Source organism: Ambystoma mexicanum, chromosome 7p (assembly GCF_040938575.1).
Source record: "Ambystoma mexicanum isolate Mex_15411 chromosome 7p, UKY_AmexF1_1, whole genome shotgun sequence".
NCBI classification, from domain to species: Eukaryota; Metazoa; Chordata; class Amphibia; order Caudata; family Ambystomatidae; genus Ambystoma; species Ambystoma mexicanum.
Genome location: NC_090939.1, coordinates 58,322,229 through 58,338,400, shown reverse-complemented (window position 1 = coordinate 58,338,400; position 16,172 = coordinate 58,322,229). Strand labels below are relative to the sequence as shown.

General features: G+C 43.8%; 1 protein-coding gene across 1 annotated transcript in view; it reads left to right on the top strand.

Annotated features, from left to right (window-relative positions):
- The window catches only part of LOC138525900 (melanoma-associated antigen C1-like), a 35,656-nt gene extending 20,450 nt beyond the window's left edge, over positions 1-15,206 (top strand). Inside the window, exon 2 of the mRNA XM_069636188.1 lies at positions 12,509-15,206. Within this exon, the coding sequence (XP_069492289.1) occupies positions 12,509-15,206 (2,698 nt within the window). The remainder of the gene's footprint in view (positions 1-12,508) is intronic.
- Positions 15,207-16,172: the final 966 nt, after the last annotated feature.

The following is a 16,172-nucleotide window of genomic DNA, read 5'->3' as shown; positions in this document are numbered from 1 at the left end:
AATATGTTCTAAGAACACTTTCAACTTGCCAGCGAGCAATACGGACAGCGTCCTCAGGACACCCACATTTCGTCCATTGATGAACATTTCAGGACATCGGGTGTGTTCTTAGAACAGTTTCAACATGCCAGCATCCTAAGGACACTCCCATTTTGTTTCTTTACAAACATTTTAGGACACAGCCTGTGTTCTTAGAACAATTTCAACTTGCTTGCGAACAATATGGACAGGTATAGCGTCCTCAGGACACCCCCATTTTGTTTATTTATGAACATCCCAGGACACATAGTGTTCTTAGGCCACCTCCATTTTCATTTCTTTATGGACATTCCGGACTCCCGTGCTGTCCGTGGACACCTGAATTTCTTTTTTTTTAAAAAAACAAGAAATTAATTAGGACACAATATAATAATTTTACTTTATTTTACATATATGTTACATTTATGACAGAGAAGGTGAGGCAGAAACTGAAACAAAAACAGGAGAATTAGGGGTTTCAATAGGATTTATATGAGGTGAAGAAGGGATGGAAGTCTCATCAAAACGTTTTGGTTCATAGAGAGGGTTTGGGGATAATTGACTGGGATATGGTGAGGGGGGACAGGTACATGTGGGACAATGGTATGTAGTTGTTTGATTGAAGTGATCCTCCGCAAAGTTTTTCAAATTATAAAAATTTGCCAAGAGTAGGTCCATTTTTTCTTTTATGTGCTGAAGAGTCTTCTCCAATACAGCTTTTTCATTAGTATTTTCAATTTTTGTATGGTCTGTACAAACAAAAAATATATATGTTAAATGTATATAAAATAATATTAATTAATTGGTTTATATAGTAAAGTGTCTACCATTAGGTTCACTATCTTCTGACATTTCCTCACGTGGGAAATTCTCCTCTAGCTACTCCAGAGTACTAGACATTTCTGTGAGAAAAAAAAAACATAATATCATTGTTTTTTGTATCTAATACAGAAATTTTATAAATATATGAATAAAATGCAGTACACTTACTATTTTAGGTAAGGTGTGTTCTGAGTGGTCTGTAGATCTGCTGTTGTTCTTAGTTGTGTAGTTTCTGTGAGGTAATCATGTTGGAAGCCTATCTTTCTTCTTTTGGTATTTTCCATTTTAGAAAATATTGTATTTAAATGAATGGTTAGTGTGTTATATATATGGGCTACACTTCTTATTTATTACTAAATTTAATGTGTATGTGTGCTGGTTTGTGAATTTGTAAAATGTTCATATGTTATGACATAACAATTAAACATACCCCCCCAGACTTTTTGGGTATTTGTGCTGTTGTCCGAACATGTCCGCAGACATCAAAAGAGTTTGCGGACATCAAATTCAGTAGAGGGGGTTCAGTATGTTCCATATTACATGTACATAAAGTCAGAGTTATTATTGTTAAGTTTCGCTACTAAAAACCTATGAAATTCAGTGAAAAAACTTTGTTAAAGGGACGTTATGGTTAAGTTGTGCTACTAAAAACCTATGAGGTTCAGTGAAAAAACTTTGTTAAAGGGACGTTATGGTTCCAAGTAAAACCGAAAAACCCCTGAAATTCGCCAGTTATGGTAAGCTAAGCAACCATAACTCGCACCACCACTGTGCACTGCTAAGACTAACACCCGATACATCAAAGATGACATCACAAATGTCATTATGACATCACTGATGACATCACATGTCTGTCTCCCTCTTTTATCCTTTACTGACATAAGTAGGCCACATGGTTTTCTTCAGTAACAGTCATGAACTAAAAATTGTAAACGTACTATATTTGTAGACTTATCCTTCAAGTATGTTCTTACAGTAATTCCCTTAGGGTCCAGTCATATCATATGAAACATATACAAATGGGAAGACAAGCTAGAAAAACAGCAATTCTTTCTGTGCATGAAGATAATCAGTAGAGTTATCAACACTTTCTCATAGTTCTGTTGTTTTTTTATTACTGTATTTTCCCTGTATATGCTCATATTTGTATACATTGTACTCCCACTACTTTCCTTAGGGTCCAGTCACATCATGTAATACATGTACATAGGATAAATAGCAGCTTTGAAGCAGAGCAATCATTTATTTACATAAATATAATCAGTTAGCTTATGAAATATTTCTACTACTACTTCTGCTTTTTTGCTTACTTTACTTTCCCTGTATATACCCATATCTGTATGTGCTCTTGTCTCTTTGTGTTTTGTTTGTAATAATGCAATTATGTAATACGTGGGTTTTATTAGCTACTTATTACATATTTCACAGTACGCAAAACTCTAATAAGAAAACAGTTATCTTTCATTATTCAACATATTAACATTATGAATATTATACCTTCATCATAATTGCTGCACACAATGTCTATGTTTCTGCATGAGTAGCTTCATATACTGGATAGAACTTCATAATAGAATGCTATTTATATCAATGCATTGCTTAATGCACTAATTAGCTCATGATATTTTTTCCAATGATCCTTAACAGTTTTTTCTCAACATTATAATAAGAATCCCTTGTACATACATTTCCTGAAAAGTAAATACACATGTGATGTCATCAGTGATGTCATCAATGACATTTGTGATGTCATCTTTGATGTTGTGGGTGTTAGTCTTAGCAGTGCGCAGTGGTGGCGCGGGTTATGGTTGCTTAGCTTACCATAACTGGCGAATTTCAGGGGTTTTTCGGTTTTACTTGAACCATAACGTCCCTTTAACAAAGTTTTTTCACTGAATTTCATAGGTATTTAGTAGCGCAACTTAACCATAACGTCCCTTTAACAAAGTTCTTTCACTGAATATATATATATATATATTTATCAGCATCTAAGAAGACAGCTCGCCTCAGCTAACCATGTGTCTGCCATCCTAAACCAGATGCAAACCTGGATGAACGTAAACATGGACTCCTTGGGCAAGGCCAAAAGGGATCTCCTCACACTCAGAACACGTACATCCATCCTCCTGCCAAAACCCAGTAATCCTGGACCATTACATCTTTCACAGCCATGAAGGTCAAAGTTCTTGGCATGACCACTCAGTCATTTGAGGCTCATATCGACTCCATCATTTCTTTTGACTGCTTATCTTTCTAATATAGAACTTTTTGCCTCACTCTCAACTGTTCAACTTGAGCCGCCATAGCCACAAAACTGGACTATTCAAATTGCAGCATAAGAAGGAGCCGCCTCCACTCCAATGAAGAAACCAGCGGCCTCTAGGCGTCATTGGCAATGCAAATTCCATGCATCAGTTGCCTTGGCCTATAAAGCCAACCCTCAAAACACGATAGCGCCTTGCTGTTGGAGAGAGACGTGCATTCAAATCCCTGGTGCTCCTCCGCAAAGCTCTCTGCGGTAACGTCCCAGTATGCTTTTGACAACTTGTGGAAAGCAAAATAAGTACCAAGCAAAACAAATCTGTTCATGGATTCTTTAATGGAAAAATAGCCAAGAAAATGCGTGGGTACGAGTCAAAGCCTTCTTGGCATATGGAACATCTGAATACCAGAGCCGTGTCCCTGGCCTCTCCAGGGCCACCTACATGTGGTTTTGCCACCACATACAATGCTTGGTGCGGAGCCACAGCCTTAAAAGCAATGTGGCACAACCTACATTGAATCTTTCCACAGACTCAGCAAACACTTGCATTAATTCAGTAATAACTTGCTTGCCTCACACCTTTACAAAACCAATTTTATTGAGAGCAGAATATTTGCAGTGAAAGGCTCAATTCAGTGGAAATCTCTACCCAACATTTAAGGGACAACACCAACTTCCACCACTTTTAATGGAATTTGAAAACGTGGCTATTCTCCCAGACTTTCTTGGCGCGTTCCCTTCTTGTTTTTCTTGTCTCCTTATCCAGGATCCTTGAGACGTCCCTGTGACAAGAGTGCTCTACGAATGGCCAAATTGAAGACAATGTATGTGCGTCCAACGAGAAGAACTGATAATGGCACCACATGACTGTCACAGGGTGTGCACACACAATAGTTCCAGGGATAGGCTTCTAAAACTGCAACAAAATAACAAACAATTATAAATACAGGTGAAGGCCTACAAAACGGGTCTGGCTTATGATCTAAGCCAACAGGCAACTATCAGTCGCTCGGTAAACGGATTACACCAATATCAAGATCAGTGATGGTACAATCTGTCTCGGATGCCATTATTGCAGTATCAAGGTACACATGGATGCCAATTGCCACCTTCACCTCAAGGCAAGTAAACAAAGAAACATACAGAATGTCATAAAATCGAGGGCAGGCTATTGGAAAAACCCTCAGGTGCTAAATGTGATCACATATTGCATGCATGGGATAATGTTTCTTCGTTCAGTTACCATACCAACCTTACATCATAGATACAAATAAACAGCATCATCTTTCTAAATGTATACGACAGAACCAATAAATGAATAGAGAACCCATTCAATAATTCATTTGAAAACCAATCCCATCAAACCATTAAGACTATTACCATCAATCAGCACCTTCATTGAGCTGTTTTCAGAAATGTCAACCGCCTCAGCCAAGCCCTAGAGAGTTACTTAGCTACTAAGAAAGTAACTGTTAAGTCATCAGTCCAAACACCTAGGAGCATCCCTTGCACAGATGATCGTTTTCCTTTGGAGGCCAGCAGGGCTGTCAAGTGTTGCCTCCTCAGTTCTAGACAGAGAGGACACATTAGAAGAAAGGGAGCTTCACTTTTTCTTAAATCCCTGCAGTAGGAACATTTATCCGATACGTTGTTATCCCAACAATACAGCCGCACTGCTAGGGGAACAATGCCAAACCTAAGCTTCAAAAAAAGAAGCCTCGAAAATTTGGGATCTAAGTATTTCTCATAACCAACCCTTAGGTTTTTGTTCCAATAGAGGGTGACAGACGCAGTACTTTGCATATTGGAAGCTAACAATTCATCCTCTCTCTCAAGATACCGCGTCTTGATAATATCGCTAGTAGGCATATTACTCGACGCAGGGCACGGCCAGAAATGACAGCGACCTAAACTAAGCAAGCGATTCCTCGTACACAGGAACCTTGGGGTACATTTCCCTCCCTCCTGTGACAATAGACCTCTGGCAGCATCTCTGTATTTTGCTAGACAGGGCGAACTCCACATTCTAACCCACAACAGAACAGGTTTCATCAGTGCCCAGAGGCTCAGACTCTGGATGTTAAATTCTAGCAATAGCGGGATTGTTGGAGTAGACCGAGGAAGCCCAGTGATATTTTTCAGAAAAAAACTATTCTCTGAAACAACTTATTGCTTCAAATCCATTTGACCCCACAATTCAGCTCATAGAGGACAGCCCGGCGGGCCTGCAGCTGGGAAGCTTCTATCGAGACTTTCAGTGAGCTCCCTGTATAATCTCTAGAAAACATAGCAATCGCCCAACTATACCTTGTTAGAACCAGGTTGGCTGTGTCTGCTTTGTGTTGCCAAGTTCCTTTTGAGGGTACTCGCAACCCACGGTGCTGATATGAGTTAACCTGCCAGTCTGTATACTTTCACCTACTTGTCCTTTTTGACGTCTGCATGTCTGATGTAGCCCCCCGTAACATGAGATGAGGCTTTGCCCATCTGAATACCTACACCTACTCCGTCCTTATGATGTATGCATGCCTGATTGATGTAGCCCTCTCAAACATATGAGGCGTGTCAAGAGTATGCAACCACCAACCACCACTACGCTCTAATACTGATGCGTGCTCTTGTACCTATGAACTGCAACAAGCACCTAGATGTCTCAGGACTCTGTGTGCGGAAATAAATGCAAAATAAAATAATACAAATAAATACAAATGTTTCTCACCATTCAGGCAGTTCTTCCTTTCCTTTGGGACTACTGTCAGATTCTAGGAGTAAGAGGCGGATATGATATATGGCATTTTTAATGCGCCTGTACACAAGTGTTTCTAGGCGCCGACAGAAGGGTGACATGTTGTTTGGCAAAGACTTTGATTAACAACAAAAATGGGGATGAGTTGGAGAAAATCCTAACCAAGCCTATCTCTAAGAGGGGATTTCCTGCCTCAAGAAAATTAGCTAATGAAACTGGCCGTGCCAGGATGTCCAAAGTAAGGTTTGCCGTCCTGTGTCCAAATCCTAACCTGTCCCTCACGAGCTAAACTTAATATCACGTGACAGGGGAAACGTCTTTTGGCTGCCGACCTGCAGCCCAGCTTTGCAGTTCAAAACAAAAGTTCCCAAAAGGTGCAGAAAAGCAAACAAAGGTTCCACGAGGCTCAAGGGGTTGCTTCCCTTTCCCCAGAGTTTTTCAAGCATCATGAAAAGTGTTTTCCGTCCCTTCAATGCTTAAGATATGTCCTTATCTACGTTAGGCAGACCTGTCTCCCAGGCCCTGTGACCAGGAATAATGGCCTGGACTCCTTTTCCAAGCCGTCTTGAGGGTCCCAGCCCCTTTATGAGCAGACCTGGCGCCCAGGGTACTGCAATGAGGAAGAATAGCCTGGCTTTCTCTCTCAGGCTGTGCTGAGGGTCCCTGACCCCGTCGTCTCAAAAAACCTTTCTTGGTCCACTCTCGTGCCAAGTGGGGTATTCAACGATCTTGTTCTCCCCGTCCTGCTCTCTGGCTTCACTTCCACCCATAGCCTTGGTTTACTCTCCTGTCATGGTCCGCCGAGTGCCACGGGTGTATGTTAGCCTTGTGTTTCTCTTTGTCACTGGTCAGGGTGCAGCACGCCAGCACGTGTCCCAGACCCCCTTTGCTTGCTCAAACTCTTTGTTCTCTTTATGTGATATTTCTGGATGCCACATCCTTGGTTTACCCCCTGCCAAGATTTGTAAATGGCAACTGGAAATGCAAAATGTGTGTTTCCTCTTAATGCTCTTTGGGATATGTTTCTCCAAGTGTCCTGACGCCCTTTACTGTTCTGCTGTGCGTCAGCAAATGTTAGTCCTTCATTCACTTAGTGTTTCTCGTGTTCTCTGGGTCTCCCCAACCCTGGCCTGAGCTACCCTGGTATCTGTAGGGTGCTGGAGGCCGCCCTCTAGTTGTGTCTGGGTCTCCCATGGTCCTGTGGCTTCTCCAGCTACCACAAGCCTGTTACCATGTCCTGGGAGCCTCTCCAACAGCCCGACAGTGTGTTTTATGCACTCCGTCAGTCCCCGCTCCTGGCGAGCGTACTTCCCTCATCTGCTGAAAGCTCTGCGCTTCATGGGACGCTTGCAGATGCACTGCTTTCTCTGACTTTGTCTGCTTCTCTGATCTTGCCTCCTTCGTGTTGCCTACCGAGCTCCCCGTCCATGTAGAGAGGTAGAAAACGCCATTGTTCTGTTCCCTCTCCTTTTTTGAATGACAGTATGCCCATCGATAGATTCGAACAACTAGACTGTGTGTCTTGGTTCTAAGCATTGATCATGATTACTCTTGTCGTCTTTCTCATCGCAGTACTGTCAATTGATATGTTATGAATGTTTTCCGTCCCAGTCGTTTCCACCTGAGATGTGTAGAAAAGGTACATTGGGGCATCTTGTGGGGGGTAAGAAAAGGTTTTTGAGGGAAGGTTGTCGAGGAGGAGCCAAGTACCCCCACCTCAACCACCTCACCCATATTGCCTATATGTTGGGAGCCCGGATCCAAAAACCGTGCAGTACCAGTGAAGATACCGATACCTAGGAGAATCCTAGAGGCAAGGTTCCCATTGAGAAAACCATACTTGCATACAAGGAAATATGATGGTTGTTTGAATGAAATTCCGGAGGAAGCAGAGCAAATGAATGACCAAGGCGAATGGTGATGTCACACAGAGCTGAGCTGACGTGCACTGGAAAGATGCAGAGACTAGAGAATGCAGATATTCTATAAGGCATCAAGAAAGTATTGAAGATAAGTGACATCTTGGGATCAAGGTGTAGAAGCTTATGCTACAGAACTGGTAGAGAAGTCAGTTTACACATGTACAGTTGCAAAAGAAAGGCAAGCAGACAAAGTAATCCTGAGGCTAGCTTTATAGTGAACAGATTTCGGCATGTGCCAAACAAATATACATATGATAGGTTATTTATAACGCGCTTAATACCCAGAGGTTTCTAAGCACGGACCTGGGGATCGAACCTGTGTTGCTCTGTGTCATCTTGCTTCCAAGGCAAGCACGCTGCCCTTGAGCTATACTCCCAAGAGTTAAGAGTAAAGGATGCAGGTTTCCTCTACGTATTATAGCACTGCTGGACTTTAGAAAGAAGGCCTCATTTCTAGTGTGTCGCAGTAAGGAAACAAATGAATTACCAAGTGAATTTTGGAAAGGCGAGGTTGGAGGAGCCATGAAGCCAAGCCAAGAAGCCAAGGTCTTATCAGGCTGAAGTTTAACTAACATTGGATACAAGTCATGGGAAAGAACAAAACTCATGTTCAAAGACATGGACAAATCAAGAAGACATCAGAGGTCTATTAAAAAATAGTATTTTAAAGACAATGAAAGCTCGAAATCATGGTCTTCAGTCATGTGGAAGGAAGAAGTTGGACGAGCAAGATGCTCACATCTACGCATGAGGGCAGAGTGTGCCTATATTCCCCTGATTCTCCACAGTACAGAACAAACTCAGGGCCGAGCTTCAAAGCTTAATTGAATGGCTGACCACTGAGATGATGATAGATTGATTTGCTAATTGGTGGGAAGCTGGGATTAAAACGAGCTCACCAGACTGGAAGGCCAGCCTGCATGCTGGTAACGTAGGAGGAAATGTACTGACGAAGTAGGATCGCAGGTAAGCTGACTCAGAATAAAGTGATCTGTTTTCTTCCTAAATAATCAAAGGTTAGAGTGCCAACTAATTGTAGGAGACCACGTAATTAAGGGTCCTATAGGTTGAGTAGACAATGGGACGTTGTATATTTAGTGACGTTCATATTGAACATTTTGAGGGGGGGCTTAGTTGCCCCACCTGATGTTAAGAAACCTATCACTTTCATTCATTGTTCCATACTAGTATAGAGTTTTATACTTAGATAGTTTCTTAGACCCAATCACATTTGCAACTTGGTTTTTGTAGTTTGCGAAGTAGGATGAAGCTGGTAAAATGCAGGTTTAACGTCACCTATGATGATTTTTTGCTATATAAGATTACTTTTTTCTGAAAAACATTGCGAGATATGCTTTGCAATGTCAGATGATGTCTGTTATACTCCCTGTTTTAGACAATTGAAAATAAAACAGTTATTCTTTTTGCCAAGTAACTGTGTTGTTTTGATTATTGATGTATGAATACAACTGCATCCCCATCCATCACCAGGGTAATTGCTACTCATTTTAAAGCGCTGAGGTTATTCAGTTAAAGGTGATAGGTTCAAAGGGATACTGAATACTCCCGAAGTGGTCACTACTCTCAATGAGATCCTCTCTCCCCATGAAATCCTCCGCTGAGTACCACCCCAAGGGGGTCTATCGGGTAGCGGCCTCACCTCCCTGGCCTCACATAATGGGGCTTCCCCATCTAAAGCAGTGACGACACGTCGGGATTCATCGCACTGCCATCACATTAGTCTTAGTTGCATTAATCTCCAGCGCATTGTCTTTACAGAACCATTCAAACAACAGACGATTGCTTAATCAAACCTCTTGGGGTCAGAGAGACCAATACTGTATCATCCGCAAACATCAATGTAGAGAAGGCATCACTGCCTAGTGGTGGTGCATCCGTCGGGGTGGAAAGTAAGTGATCACCTGGTTTATAAAGAGGCAAAACAATTTGGGATCCAGGATGCAACCCTGGCGCACCCCTTTTAAAATGGGGAATGTCCTTGATGTTTCACCACCTGCGCCCCAATCTTAGTGTCACATCCTCCCCACTGTATAATCGTTGGGTTGCCAATATGATAGAGTCAGGCACTTGTAATGTAGCCAGACACTCCCATAGCCAGACACTCCCATAGTGATTCCAGAGACACAGTCAATGCGGGTCTCAGATCTATAAACTTTAGAACTCAGATCTTTAGCCCCAAAGACGTTCTAATTTTTCAGAGAACTGCATATTTTTGAATGAGGAGATGCAACCTGAAGCACTTATCGATTGTGCTTACCCCATGCTAGAAACCTGCCTGGAGGTGGCTTATTGGTCTGTTTTCCGTACATCACTCTTCCAAGTGGCAAATCACAACTTTGGTGAACAGATTACCTCCAGAATCCAACAACGATATCGGGCGATAATTGGCCGTGTGTTCTCTTCCCCCTTTTTTGTATATCAGGACTATCTTGGCACTTGTCCGTGATTTTGATCTAATCTTAGTTGATGTAAAAAGCTTAGGTAGGTAGCCCACATACAAGGTTCTGGATTATATAGGTGCATAAGGACCTTGTGAGGACCTGGGGCCTTGTTCGCTTTTTGAGAGATGATCGCTCTGTATACTTCATCAACTGAGCAAACCAAAGTATCATGCGCTGGGCTCACTTGTGACAGGAATCGCCTGTATTCAGCAGGATCGAAAGAGTAATCGCTATACAAGTTTTGTAAGTGGGTTGCCAATGCCTCTTCTGGGATGTTACCATGTTGGGTTATCTTCTCATCACTACTGACAGTACTAATCATGTGTCAGAAAGTTGTACTATCTTTCCTGTCAATGGTATGTAACAGTTTGTCCCAAGTTGCTAACCTGTGTTCCCATTCTTGCGTCGCTAGGATGGTTTTATAATTTCTTCTTGCCAGAACAAGATGACCTCTGTCAAGCAAAGTGGTGGCCTTTGCACAGCAAATTAAGGTATCCTTCGCTATCCTGCATTCTCTATCAAACCAAGGACACTTTTTAAGGGTCGAACCCTTATTATCCGATCAAGGTTTCGTAACAGAGGTATACATCTTAGATATAGCATATTCATAAGAATCAATGCCCCCTCAGCTGCACAGTTCTTTAGCTACAAGCACCAATTCCAGGGAGGGTAGAAACTCTTAATAAATCTTACAAATTGATTCAAGTTTGTTAATCCCAGACCATATAATTGAACGCCTGGATGTGCCACTGATATGTATGGGCATATTCCTACCAGCTCTCTGTGCATTCGACCAATCATTATCACCTACATCCAGGCATAAACTTACTTAAGGGTTGGTGGTTGCTGTCTTCTCTCTCTTGCACTTCCATGTTTTTTTAAAATATCTGGCCAAAATGCCAGGCTCACCAGAACATAATCAATATTACTTGACTGGTCTCCCGACACAAAGGTTGGTTTCACTGGGAAAGTCCCTCTTTATGCTGCCATTGCAGGCTGTGAGTAGAAGATTACACCAGGTCTGGGCCACTTCTAATGCAAGAGTATGTTGACACTTTGGTCTATTGGCATGTAATTCCTCATCCTTTAACTCCTTGGTCAATTCAAGGGGTTTCGAACTAAATGTTAAAATCTCCTGCTACTATTACAAAACAGTTAATTGGATACAGTCTTGTCCACGAGTCAATGCGCAAACTCATGATTCCAATGTCATTTAGCCCCCTTTTGAGTGGTTGACAGATATACGTATTAATTAATAAGATCCTCATTCTATTTTTTAAAACCAAATCTAATTCTTGCTCATCAATACTCCCTGTGTCCATAATAACAACTGATTTAACTATTGCCAGATCTACCCAGGTACACAAGCCACCATTTGTCCTACCTACCATTGTGTCCTTTAATCGCAAAATGTTACATGAAGCAAAACCTTGTAAGCTAATAGCGGCGGTGGCCCAGGTCTCTTGGAAACAAATGATGTGGTGAGACCTTATGAACTGGCACCAGCCTACATCACACACATTCGTATTCAACCCCGCTATATTCCAAAACAATAATTGCATCTCGAGGTCAACGGGGGTAAACTCCAACACTATGGTGGTGTTCACAACACAAGAGGGCGGTACCCTGCTCCCATGATGTTTCAAGGGTAAATCCACCATGGACTCTATATCAACTCCATGTTTTCCCCTCGGGTTGGCCACAATAGCAGAATCAACATCCAAAAGTGGGGCTTTGCTTTGCTTTGGAACTTGGATTGGGATGCAACGGTGGTGGTACCTTGATCACGAGGGGCAGTGGTTAGGTGATGCCTTGGGTAGACTGGATTAGACCTGTCAATTTTCAGCTCAGGGGAGTAAGGCCTGATGATAAAACATCAATCTTTCGGAGGGTAGGATCTGAGTTCAATTGAGAGCAAACGGTCCACCAAGTGGGGGTTGTTAAAATCAACTCGCATATAGTCCATCTCGCTACCATCTTTAGCATGCAAACGGGCACATCATCACGTATGATTGAACCCTTATCCAATGAGTGACCTTATTAAGAAGCGGAATCCTCGTTTACCATATATATGGACTTACCATCGCACCTATCCTTCTGAGCCTGGGAAATCTAATTGCATCGCCTCCAAAGTTGATCACTTTAAAGGGGAGTATGATGGCTTTGTTTGCTCAATTTGGGATTGTAGATTATTCTCATGCGACAAACATCAGCTTATATAAGTCTTTCTCCTGGAGTGGGGGTTCTTGTGGTAAACGTATCCATTACTTTGCAGGAACCTGAAACTAAGTCCCCGGGACTCTCACTGCCCACCGAGTTCCCACCCAGAATGTAGCGATGCTTGTAGTTCAGCTCTGGGACTCTTACTACCCCTCACGTTCCCAGAATCTAGCGATACCTGTAGTTCAGCCCTGGGACTCTTACTACCGCTCAAGTTCCCTGAATCTAGTGATGCTTGTAGTTCAGCCCTGGGACTCTTACTACCCCTCAAGTTCCCAGAATCTAGCGATGCTTGTAGTTCAGCCCTGGGACTCTTACTACCCACCAAGTTCCCAGGATCTAGCGATGCTTGTAGTTCAGCCCTGGGACTCTTACTACCCCTCACGTTCCCAGAATCTAGCGATGCTTGTAGTTCAGCCCTGGGACTCTTACTACCCCTCAAGTTCCCAGAATCTAGCGGTGCTTGTAGTTCAGCCCTGGGACTCTTACTACGCCTCAAGTTCCCAGAATCTAGCGATGCTTGTAGTTCAGCCCTGGGACTCTTACTACCCCTCAAGTTCCCAGAATCTAGCGATGCTTGTAGTTCAGCCCTGGGACTCCTAATACCCACCAAGTTTCCAGAATCTAGCGATGCTTGTAGTTCAGCCCTGGGACTCTTACTACACCTCAAGTTCCCAGAATCTAGCGATGCTTGTAGTTCAGCCCTGGGAATCTTACTATCCCTCAAGTTCCCTGAATCTAGCGATGCTTGTAATTCAGCCCTGGGACTCTTACTACCCCTCAAGTTCCCAGAATCTAGCGATGCTTGTAGTTCAGCCCTGGGACTCTTACTACCCACCAAGTTCCCAGAATCTAGCGATGCTTGTAGTTCAGCTCTGGGACTCTTACTACCCCTCACGTTCCCAGAATCTAGCGATACCTGTAGTTCAGCCCTGGGACTTGTACTACCCCTCAAGTTCCCAGAATCTAGCGATGCTTGTAGTTCAGCCCTGGGACTCTTAATACCCACCAAGTTTCCAGAATCTAGCGATGCTTGTAGTTCAGCCCTGGGACTCTTACTATGCCTCAAGTTCCCAGAATGTAGCGATGCTTGTAGTTCAGCCCTGGGACTCTTACTACCCCTCAAGTTTCCTGAATCTAGCGATGCTTGTAGTTCAGCCCTGGGACTCTTACTACCCCTCAAGTTCCCAGAATCTAGCGATGCTTGTAGTTCAGCCCTGGGACTCTTACTACCCACCAAGTTCCCAGGATCTAGCGATGCTTGTAGTTCAGCCCTGGGACTCTTACTACCCCTCACGTTCCCAGAATCTAGCGATGCTTGTAGTTCAGCCCTGGGACTCTTACTACCCCTCAAGTACCCAGAATCTAGCGGTGCTTGTAGTTCAGCCCTGGGACTCTTACTACGCCTCAAGTTCCCAGAATCTAGCGATGCTTGTAGTTCAGCCCTGGGACTCTTACTACCCACCAAGTTCCCAGAATCTAGCGATGCTTGTAATTCAGCCCTGGGACTCTTACTACCCCTCAAGTTCCCAGAATCTAGCGATGCTTGTAGTTCAGCCCTGGGACTCTTACTACCCACCAAGTTCCCAGAATCTAGCGATGCTTGTAGTTCAGCTCTGGGACTCTTACTACCCCTCACGTTCCCAGAATCTAGCGATACCTGTAGTTCAGCCCTGGGACTTGTACTACCCCTCAAGTTCCCAGAATCTAGCGATGCTTGTAGTTCAGCCCTGGGACTCTTAATACCCACCAAGTTTCCAGAATCTAGCGATGCTTGTAGTTCAGCCCTGGGACTCTTACTACCCCTCAAGTTTCCTGAATCTAGCGATGCTTGTAGTTCAGCCCTGGGACTCTTACTACCCCTCAAGTTTCCTGAATCTAGCGATGCTTGTAGTTCAGCCCTGGGACTCTTACTACCCCTCAAGTTCCCAGAATCTAGCGATGCTTGTAGTTCAGCCCTGGGACTCTTACTACCCACCAAGTTCCCAGGATCTAGCGATGCTTGTAGTTCAGCCCTGGGACTCTTACTACCCCTCACGTTCCCAGAATCTAGCGATGCTTGTAGTTCAGCCCTGGGACTCTTACTACCCCTCAAGTACCCAGAATCTAGCGGTGCTTGTAGTTCAGCCCTGGGACTCTTACTACGCCTCAAGTTCCCAGAATCTAGCGATGCTTGTAGTTCAGCCCTGGGACTCTTACTACCCCTCAAGTTCCCAGAATCTAGCGATGCTTGTAGTTCAGCCCTGGGACTCCTAATACCCACCAAGTTTCCAGAATCTAGCGATGCTTGTAGTTCAGCCCTGGGACTCTTACTACACCTCAAGTTCCCAGAATCTAGTGATGCTTGTAGTTCAGCCCTGGGAATCTTACTATCCCTCAAGTTCCCTGAATCTAGCGATGTTTGTAATTCAGCCCTGGGACTCTTACTACCCCTCAAGTTCCCAGAATCTAGCGATGTTTGTAGTTCAGCCCTGGGACTCTTACTACCCACCAAGTTCCCAGAATCTAGCGATGCTTGTAGTTCAGCCCTGGGACTTTTACTACCCCTCAAGTTCCCAGAATCTAGCGATGCTTGTAGTTCAGCCCTGGGACTCTTACTACCCACCAAGTTCCCAGAATCTAGCGATGCTTGTAGTTCAGCCCTGGGACTCTTACTACCCACCAAGTTCCCAGAATCTAGCGATGCTTGTAGTTCAGCCCTGGGACTCTTACTACGCCTCAAGTTCAGAGAATCTAGCGTAACCCGGTACTAAAACCAAAAGACTAGCTAGCCCAGAGTCCGACAGTCCTGACATTAGCGTAACCCAGTACTACAACCAAAAGGCTAGCTAGTCCCGAGTCCCGACAGTCCCGACATTAGCGTAGCCCGGTGCTGCAACCAAAAGACTAGCTAGCCCGAGTCCCGACAGTCCCGACATTAGCACTAACCCCAGATCTTTTACAGACCTAGCAACACCCCTGATGAACGTTATGTGAATAAAACGGCAAAGCCCCTGCACGCACAGAGACCCAGAGAGGAATACCCATAAATTAATTCCATACATCCCAGTTCACGGGAATCCTTGTCCAGCAGGTTTTACAAAAGAGTAGCAGGGAGGAGCGGCCAGCGCCCTAAGCCACTGAGAGCCATTTTTTGACCTGGGTCACTGCGAACAATTAGTCGGGCTCGCAGTCACCATTAGCAAAAAGACAAGTCGGAGATCAAAGTGGCAGCTCTCTAGTGTACCTCACGCTGCCGACGGCTCTTTCCACGCGTGTCGCAGCTCATAATAACACAAGTGTGGGTTCCCTGGCTTGGGTGAAGCCGGGCAATGGCAGGGGGCCATTTCTTAGATCGCGTGTATTGGAATTGTAAACACGGCGTTTTTAACATGGACAACGTGAAGGTTGAATTGCGACCATTTTTGAGTAGATAGACACACGCCACACTCCTTATCAGCAACCAGGTAATAATCCTTCCCCAGTGGGGGGTTCTGTGAACAGATAACATGATGTTAACAACGCATATAGTAGATTTAGAATAATTTTAGCGCGAGTTGCCGATTACTGGGCTAATTGTTTCCGAACACCATGGATGGGAATTGCCTATTTACTACTGAAATTTTGATTAACCTGAATCGGTCATTTTTGTTTCCTCTAAATACTTGATCCGGGCAACTGGACATATAATTGTTTGTAACATGTTCAGAGCTATTGGCCCTGAGGATGGCCCATGGGCC